Source organism: Macrobrachium rosenbergii, chromosome 19 (assembly GCF_040412425.1).
Source record: "Macrobrachium rosenbergii isolate ZJJX-2024 chromosome 19, ASM4041242v1, whole genome shotgun sequence".
Taxonomy (NCBI): Eukaryota; Metazoa; Arthropoda; class Malacostraca; order Decapoda; family Palaemonidae; genus Macrobrachium; species Macrobrachium rosenbergii.
In genome coordinates, this window is record NC_089759.1 from 21109157 (window position 1) to 21119156 (window position 10000).

Sequence of the window (10000 nt, forward strand, 5' to 3'; positions counted from 1 at the left end):
TGCCATCATGTTGTTGGCGCAAGTTATGAAGGCGTTCTCTACAACCAGTCTAGATGTTTTGTTGGTGTTCCTGTACAGAAAACTCATATTTTCCCAGTTTATTCTGTGATCATTTTCCCAACAGTGTTTGGCAACTGCCGACGTCTGATTATAATGCCTTATGTTCTGCAGATGTTGTTTGCTTCGCATTTTACATGATTTGCCAGTTTCGCCATAGTACCCTTCTTCACAGTCTAGACACGCTGCCATATAAACGAGTCTGCTCATTGTACGGATACTTGATAATATGGACTGTTACAGTCAACATGAGTAATCAGTCATTACGCGTAATGACTGAAATTTCAGTCATTTAGCGAAATGCACTTAGGGGACATTTGATCCCCCAGGAGCTAGTACTAAACACATGAAATACATTTGACCCCAGGGACTAGTACTAAACCCGGCGAAACAGTGTAGGTGACTCACTGTTTTGCCGTGTTTAGTACTAGCTCCTGGGGATCAAATGTCCCCTAAGTGCATTTCGCTAAATGACTGAAATTTCAGTCATTACGCGTAATGACTGATTACGCATTTTGACTGTAACATATATATATATATATATATATATATATATATATATATATATATATATATATATATATATATATATTCAAGTAACTGAAAAACTAAAAGCCTGGTTCAACTGCTTAGTAGGGCGTTTCAATAACATAAGGCTCCGATGGTACTGAGATTCTCGGAAATATGAGGGACACAGGCCATGGCAAAAACAGGAGTGGGTAATGCTCTTTTATTCAAGAGTAGTTGCTTGCACAGTGGAAAGAGTCTGGATTTGCTGTTGTTAATCAAGCTGAGAATATGAGTCTCTCAGATGGCCGCTGGAAATCCCACTCCAGGGATGAATTAGTATTCTGGCCCGTTCTTCAGCAAGTGTTTCAACGGATCAGGCCTAACGAGTGGACAACTCAGGGGCAAAGTAATGAGGAGTACAACGGAAGGGCTGCGTCATTCCTCCCGTCCCAGGGCAAGGAGTTCTCTTGGTTTAGATCCAAGACTTTTGTATTCAACCAATTCATTTCTTACCACTGATTGGTGTTAAAAGGAACGCACTTGTTTTTGTTTGTACAAGAAAACTAGAATGAAGCTGAGGCTTTTTTTTTTGGAGCTGTTAAAGTTGACACTCTTTCCACGGTTCATACGTTAAGAACTCCAAGTAATGGGGTAGTGCCATCAGTGCGCCTCATGCGGAGAACTATAGGTATTACTAAAACTTCTTTGCAGCGTCCCTCTTTCATTGCTCTTACTGTACCTCCGTTCATATTATCGTTCTCCCATCTTACTTTCCACCCTCTCCTAACAGTTGTTTCAAAGTGCAACTGCGAGGTTTTCCTCCTGTTATTCCGTCTCCAATATGTTAAGAACTACAGTTCTAGAGAAATCAGGTTTTTGTACTTACTAAACCTCTCCTTCCTGTATGTAGAATGAACTCAAAAAGGGAATATACTACACGTTTAGTTTGTTCATCTGTCTACCTAGGAATTTCTGCTTAGTTATCAACAAAATCTAATTTGTATAATTTAGTTATATATAAAGTCACGTAACGTGCAGATTTGTTATCTATCTATGTTTTAACTTCATATTTATCGATTATTTTCTAAAAGAAGAATTTCTTCTTGGCTCATTGCAGGTTTTATATTCACTTAGGAATTTAATAACAAAAATTTACCATTAAGTTTTTACTATAAAAACAGTATTACATAGTAAGATCACATTCCAGAAGACTGGTTTTGGAATCCATTTTAGGAAAGCTGCCAGACGTAAGATCCAATTCCAGCATTCCAGGTCTCATTTTCTGATTTCCATATTTGTTCGTTTTGTTTCGTTGACCACAAAACCTTTTGCATTGTGGGTTTGGAGGGAAGGCTTCTATCTTCCGTATCCGTAGGGCCTGTTTCCAAAGCCTCCAATGCCTCCAAAGCCTCCACCAAATGGTCTGTGACCGAAACCACCACCGAATGGTCTGTTGCCGAAGCCTCCTCCAAAACCACCAAGTCCTCCGAAACCACCTCCAAAACCACCAAGTCCTCCGAAACCGCCTCCAAAGCTTTTGAGTGGAAAGAAACGGATCAACATAGTAAATGAAAAAATATTTCATCCATGAATAAAGCAATTAATTCTTTGGCACATGCGCGCGATAGTATGCAAATGGACAAAAATAGAAAACAATAGATAACAGAGCCAGAAAGTAATATATATGTTTAAATGAGAATAATTGTAATACTATATGAAAGAGTGTGAAAATAACACTGAAAAAAACCTAGATAAACAATAATAAAAATCCAAACCATTGAAATATGAATAACTGTTGTAAGATAGACCCCAAAAAACAACAACAACCGAAAAGTGGCCTTACCCGTGTCTGGCCCCTCCATTAGGGTCGGCGGAGACGCAGAAGAACAGGGCCATGAGGGCCACTAGGAGAGCAACCTGACGGAGAAAGAAAGTTTGGTTACATAATGAGATAATGCTATCGTTTTCACCATCAGAAACATGTCGAGTAAATATGGATATGATTGCATACACATACATAAACACACACACACACTCACACACACACACACATATATATACATATATATATATATATATATATATATATATATATATATATATATATATATATATATATCTGTATATATACATACATATATATGTATATATATATGTATATATATATGTATATATATATATATATATATATATATATATATATATATATATATATATATATGTGTGTGTGTGTGTGTGTGTGTGTGTGTGTAAATGTATGTGCGCGTGTTTTCTCTTCACTCCTCATCACATTAAGCTGGAAAACGGCGCACTAAACGTGTAACCATATACATCTGGTCTCTTGAAGAAATACCTGTCCCCAAAGTCATTCATAAACAAGTTTCAATATACTCAATGGTTTTTTATGTTTTCTACTGAAAAGATTAAAACCAGCAAACTCCTTTGTTCTCATTTACGTGAAATATTTTATCGTAACGTAATAACAAATCACGGTTTTACGATTTTATTCTTAGTATGAATGTGATTTAATGTTCTATATTCCTCAAACAGAAGCGAGACTGATCAGTTTTAGTAAGCGCTTGTGTGACTACATTGTAATGTTTACTATAATTACAATGTAGTCACATAAGCGCTTACCAAAACTGATCAGTCTCGCTTCTGTTTGAACTGAATTAAAATGGTCATACTTGTTGTGCATAAATGAAAGAATCGAAGATATTCATTAATAAAAATTGAATAAATAATCAAAAGGCGCAGTTTTACAGGTATTCATAACATCACGACAAATAGGACCAACTCACCTGTGCGCGGAGACCAATCATATTGGAGTGCTTCGTTTCCTGGAGATTCTTCTTCTTCTTCACTTGATGGTGGAAGTGTGGTTCCTCTGTGGACTCTGGGAGCTTTTATAGGGGCAGCTTCCTTCCAGCCGCGTTTACCTGTTCCAGAAGAGTCGAAGAGGCTGAGTTGCCAACGAACCTAGTTACAAGTAAATGTATTTTTAAATTCTTTCCTATTATATGTTTAATTCTAAACACGAAGATTTTTATGAAAGATTTATTTTCGAAGCTGATAAATCTATTTGTATATGTAAGAAGGAAGATATGGTGATCTAAAATGTTGCGTTTTATAGTTAATAAGAAAATTTATCTCTAAGGATTTTGTGACTGAGAACTGTAAAACCCGGGAATACTTTGAATGGTGGGAATACCGATGAACATATTTGTCAGTCCGATCATTGTTTCCTGTTCCTTTCATAGGATTTTCCAGTCATGTCTTCTGTGGCATTTTGAGAATTTTTTTTTCTTTTTCTATGACCTCTCTTCGGGGTAAGTGGTGACCTTGAAGTACGCAACGAATAGTACTTTAGGAGTAACGCAGCTGAAGTAAAGTTGAAGTTCACAGACAGGTGATCGAAACCAGTTTGTAATTGTGTAAAATGTGGCTCAAAATTCTCAAAGCCAAAATGGATCGAATAGCTAATTCTGGATTGCATTTGTCATAGATCGACTTAAGTAAGAATAATTGAATACTGATTTATAATTGTAAGAGGTATTACTCGTGGATGAAGCTGTTCTTGTTCATCGACTTTTTTTTTTTTTTAGTATCTCATACTCGACAGAAATTAAAAAGGTTTGCAAAAAAAGGTATCGGTATATAATAAATAAGGATGAAATAAAATTTGGGAATATTTATACCACACTGATAATGATGACCGTCCCATTTTTTTTGTGTGCAAATGACAGGGAAGGATGATGAGAGATAGTTGACTAAATTTATTCTGTCTCATTTAATAAAACTTGCAACATCCTATAATCACTGTCTATAAAAAAGAAACTTTGGTAACAAAAAGGAACTCTGTAATGGAAGCTTAACAGACAATGTGAATAAAGGTCAATTTCAGAAATGTGACCAAATTCTGTCCGTAATTATGTAAAATTTGACGTAAAATTTTCAAAAGTAGAAATGTATAGAATCAATATGTATGAATATTTAAACCACACTGATAATGATGACCGTCCCATTTTTTTTTAATTCCGGCAGAAATGACAGTCCATTTGTGCAAATGACAGGGAAAGGATGATGAGAGATAGTTGACTAAATTTATTCTGTCTCATGTCATAATACCTGCAACACACTATAATCACTGTCTTCATCAAAATGGCAATGTTCTGTGCCCAAAACAAAATATCAAATTACGTCTATAGAAAAGAAACTTCGGTATCAAAAAGCAAATCTGTTACATCAAACGAAAGCTTAGATAATTATTCTACACGTTAATGTAAAAATCGCAGTGATATGCAATTATTTAGTTTTATTTATTTATTTATTTATTTTTTGTCTATGACGAGCAAAAAAAATAGAAGGGTTCATTTTGAGTTTGTTATCCTTCTTTTAGGTCTAAGCTTTTCCCAAACAACCAAATTTCTCCCAATTTGTGGGTGTTATATCTTTGTTTTTTTTCCTCGTCGCCTCTTGTTCTCCTGCATTCATCATCAAACCCTTTACCGTTTCCTTCTGACGTATCCAGTTGTGTTCTCGAAGAATCTTCAGTCTTTTTTTCTCTCTCTCCTTTGGGTCTTTTCCTCAGTGATGACAACGATACACAGGGTAAATAGTAATGGGAGCCTAACAGACAGTCTGAGTAAAGGTCAAGGTCAGAAATTTGATCGAATTCCGTTTTCGGAACATGTAAAATTATAATATGAAGGCATGTTTTCAACATCATCCGCATAATGTCTCTGACAGCCTTTGGATGAGATAAAGTAGGAGAAAAGTGTACGACATTTGTCACAATATCTGGATAGGCAGAAATAAGAGGTGTTAGTAAGAGAGAACATGAATATTCAGGAACGAAGATAGTAATTGCAGGATCGAGACGAATGGTGCATTGCATGTAGGCGAGTTTTAAGATTTGCTGATGAGCTTCCTTGTAGGCGCGTCAAACCATAGTAATTGTGATGCCAATATGTAATATCAAGCCAATTTCTAAATCAATCATTAACTCCTTACGTTATAGAAACCCTTAAAATATTAATCCCGTTCAGATGTTGATAATCCTAAAGGTTTCTGCAGGTGTTCCTCCACAATTCAGAAGTTAGAGTGTGAATGATAATCAACGCCTCATCTTTTGTCGAGAGTCACTCTCTGATACAGAACTTATTGCTGAACACACACACACACATATATATATATATATATATATATATATATATATATATATATATATATATATATATATATATATATATATATATATATATGCTATTTAATAGCCCATAAAAACTGAGTCAACTACTCACTGGGGCGTTTCATTAAGGTGTACCTCATGGTTCAATAGTTCAGGGATTTTCGTACTTATTAAGGACACTGACCATAACATGAAAAGAAGTGATGCCAAGCTTATTTTCAAGAATAGTTTCCTGTACAAGAGGATTGTGGTTTGACATTAATAGGATTGAAGATATAAATCCCTCAGAGGGCCTCAGGGAATCCTATTTTCAAGTGAGTGTTTCCACGGATTGATGACCTTCAGAGTGGACACCCAAATGCGAAGAACTCAGGACCACTGTTAAAGGATATCTTGATCCCTCCCATCACAGAGCAAAAAGTTCTCTTGGTGCGGATCCTGGAATTTTAATAAATCAACTTTTTCAATTTCATTATCACTGATTGGTGTTTAAAGGAATGCTCTTCTTGTTTTTTGTGCAAGACAAGTAGAATAAAGTTGAGTTTATGGTTTAGAGCTTTTAAAATTGATACGCTTTCGACAGTTTTTGCGAAATCAGTTTTTTGTACTTATAAAACAACACCTTGAACTTTTTAAGATTAACTCCAAAAAATAGAATGTGATTTTTTTTTTCCATAAGTTTAGTTCGTGTTTATCATGTTATATAACTAGTGGAATTTTTATAAACTGAGTGTTTAACATAAATAATTTTTATATGTTAAGGTTGAAGAATTTCTTGAAGACTCAATTCAGGTTTTACATTCACTTAGGAATTTAATGACAAAAAGAAAAATTCACAAGGAACTTTTTATTAAGAAAATATCGTCACGTAATAAGCTGTAAGACCACATTCCCAAAAGACTGATTCTGGAATCTTTCGCCGGAGAGCCTGCAGACATAAAATCCAATTCCAGCGTTCCAGGTGTCGTTTTCTTCTTGTGTGCAATTAACCTTTTGCGTTTTTGGTTTAGAGGGAAGGCTTCTATCTTCCGTATCCGTAGGGCCTGTTTCCAAAGCCTCCAAAGCCTGCAGCGCCTCCAAAGCCTCCACCAAATGGTCTGTGACCGAAACCACCACCGAATGGTCTGTTGCCGAAGCCTCCTCCAAAACCGTGACCTCCTAAACCGCCTCCGAAACCACCTCCAAAGCCACCAAGTCCTCCAAAACCGCCTCCAAAGCTTTTGGGTGAAAAGAAACGGATCAACTTAATAAATGCAAAAATATTTCATTCATGAATAAAATAATAAATTCTTTGGCACATGTACGCGATAATAAGCAAATTGACCAAAATAGAAAACAATAGATAAGAGAGCAAGAAAGTAATACATTTGTTTACATGAGAATTATAGTTATATTATATGAAAAAGTGAAAATAACACTGAAAAAGCCTAGAAAAACAATAACAAAATTCCAAACCAATGAAATATGGATAAATGTTGTAAGACAGAAACCAAAAACAACAACGACCGAAAAGTGGCCTTACCCGTGTCTGGCCCCTCCATTGGGGTTGGCGGAGACGCAGAAGACCAGGGCCATGAGGGCCACTAGGAGAGCAACCTGACGGAGAAAGAAAGTTTGGTTACATAATGAGATAATGCTATCGTTTTCACTGTCAGAAACATGTCGAGTAAATATGGATACAATTTCATGTACATACGTAAATACACACATATGTATATACTTAATATATACATATATTTATATATATATTTTGTTTATTCGTTTATATATGTATGTATATATATGCATGTGTATGTGTTTGTTTTATCTTCGCTCTTCATCCCATTAAACCGGAAGGCGGCGCACTAAAGGTGTAACCATATGCATCTGGCCTCTTACTTGAGGCGATATCTGTCCCCCAGGCCATTCATAAACAAGTTTTAATTTGCTCAATGGATTTTGATGTTTTCTCCTGAAAAGATTAAAACCAGCAAACTCCTTTGTTCTCAGTTGCGTGAAATATTTTATCGTAACGTAATAACAACTCACGGTTTTACGGTTTTATCCTTAGTATGTGTTATGAATGTGATTTAATGTTCTATATTCCTCAAAAAGAAGCTAGACTGATCAGTTTAGGGAAGCGCGTATGTGACTACATTGCAGTGTTTACTATAATGTGAACTAAATTAATATGGGCATACTTGTTGTGCATAAATGAAGTAATCGAAAACATTCATATATAAAAACTGAATAAATAATCAAGAGGCGCAGTTTTATAGGTCTTCATACTATCACGACAAATCGGACCAACTCACCTGTGCGCGGAGACCAATCATATTGGAGTGTTTCGTTTCCCGGAGATTCTTCTTCCTCTTCTCGTGATGGTGGAAATGTGGTTCCTCTGTGGACTCAGGGAGCTTTTATAGGGACAGCTTCCTTCCAGCCGCGTCTACCTGGTCCAGAAGAGTCGAATAGGCTGAGTTGCCAACGAACCTCGTTACATGTAAATGTTTTGTAAATTCTTTCCAATTATATTTTTAATTCTAAACACGAAGATGTTTATGAAAGATTTATTTTCGAATCTGATAAATCTACTTGTATATGTAAGAGGGAAGATATGGCGATCTAAAATGTTGCGTTTCATAGTTAATAAGAGAATTTATCCCTAAGGATTTTGTGACTGAGTACTGTAAAACCCGGGAATATATTAGATGGCGGGAATACCGATGAACATATTTGTCAGTCCGATCATTGTTTCCTGTTCCTTTCATAGGATTTTCCAGTCATGTCCTCTGTGGCATTTTGAGGATTTTTTTTTCTATGACTTCTCTCTTCGGGGTAAGTGGTGACCTTGAAGTACGCAACGAATAGTACTTTAGGAGTAACGCAGCTGGAGTAAAGTTGAAGGTCACAGATAGGTGATCGAAACTAGTTCGTAGTTGTGTAAAATTTGGCTCAAAATTCTCAAAAATAAATGGATCGAATACCTAATTCTGGGTTGCATTTGTCATAGACTGACTTAAGTAAGAATAATTAAATACTCAGTTATAATTGTAAGAGGTATTACTCGTGGATGGATCTGTTCTTTTTCATTGACATTTTTTTTTTTTTGTTGAGTATCTCATACTCCACAGAAATTAAAAAGGTTTGCATAAAAAATGTGTGGAGTATATAATAAATAAGAATGAAATAAAATTTGGGAATATTTATACCACACTGGTAATGATGACCGCCCCATTTTTTTTTTTTTAATTCCGACAGAAATGACAGTCCCTTTGTGCAAATGACAGGGAAGGGTGATGAGAGATAGTTGACTAAATTTATTCTGTCTCATGTCATAATACCTGCAACACACTATAATCACTGTCTTCATCAAAATGCCAATGTTCTGTGCCTAAAACAAAATATCAAATTACGTCTATAGAAAAAAAAACTTCGGTATCAAAAAGCAAATCTGTTACATCAAACGAAAGCTTAGGTAATTATTGTACACGTTAATGTGAAAATCGCAGTGATATGCAAGTATTTAGTTTTATCTGTTTATTTATTTATTTATTTTTTTTGTTTTTTGTTTTGTTTTTATCTATGACGAGCAAAAAAGTAGAAGGGTTCATTTTGAGTTTGTTATCCTTCTTTGAGGTCTAAGCTTTTCCCAAAGCACCAAATTTCTCCCAATTTGTGGGTGTTATATCTTTCTTTTTTTTCGTCGTCGCCTGTTGTTCTCCTGCATTCATCATCAAACCCATTACCGTTTCCTTCTGACGTATCCAGTTGTGTTCTCGAAGAATCTTCAGTCATTTTTTTTTCTCTCCTTTGGGTCTTTTCGTCAGTGATGACAACGATACACAGAGTAAATAGTAATGGAAGCCTAACAGACAGTCTGAGTAAAGGTCAAGGTCAGAAATTTGATCGAATTCCGTTTTCGGAACATGTAAAATTATAATATGAAGGCATGTTTTCAACATCATCACCATAATGTCTGTGACAGCCTTTAGATGAGATAAAGTAGGAGAAAAGTCTACGACATTTGTAACTGTATCTGGATAGACAGAAATAAAGAGGTGTTAGTAAGAGAGGACATGAATATCCAGGAACGAAGATAGTAATTGAAGGGTCGAGACGAATGGTGCATTGTGTGAGGCGAGTTTTAAGATTTGCTGATGAGCTTTCTTGTAGGCGCGTGAAACCATAGTAATTGTGATGCCAATATATAATATCAAGCCAATTTCTAAATCAATCATTAACTTCTTACGTTACAGAAAC

General features: G+C 35.6%; 2 protein-coding genes across 2 annotated transcripts; both read right to left on the reverse strand.

Moving 5' to 3' along the window:
• Nucleotides 1–1739: 1739 nt before the first annotated feature.
• LOC136848462 (neuropeptide-like protein 30) lies at nucleotides 1740–3523 on the reverse strand. Its single transcript, XM_067120748.1, has 3 exons — nucleotides 3369–3523; nucleotides 2411–2484; nucleotides 1740–2101 (listed from the first exon to the last, which is right to left on the reverse strand). Exons 1-3 carry the CDS (start codon nucleotides 3387–3389, stop codon nucleotides 1924–1926), a joined length of 273 nt encoding a protein of 90 aa, XP_066976849.1. The 5' UTR covers nucleotides 3390–3523; the 3' UTR covers nucleotides 1740–1923.
• Nucleotides 3524–6590: 3067 nt separating this feature from the next.
• Nucleotides 6591–8191, reverse strand: LOC136848463 (glycine-rich protein 3-like). Its single transcript, XM_067120749.1, has 3 exons — nucleotides 8053–8191; nucleotides 7281–7354; nucleotides 6591–6975 (listed from the first exon to the last, which is right to left on the reverse strand). Exons 1-3 carry the CDS (start codon nucleotides 8071–8073, stop codon nucleotides 6780–6782), a joined length of 291 nt encoding a protein of 96 aa, XP_066976850.1. The 5' UTR covers nucleotides 8074–8191; the 3' UTR covers nucleotides 6591–6779.
• Between the last annotated feature and the right edge of the window lie 1809 nt (nucleotides 8192–10000).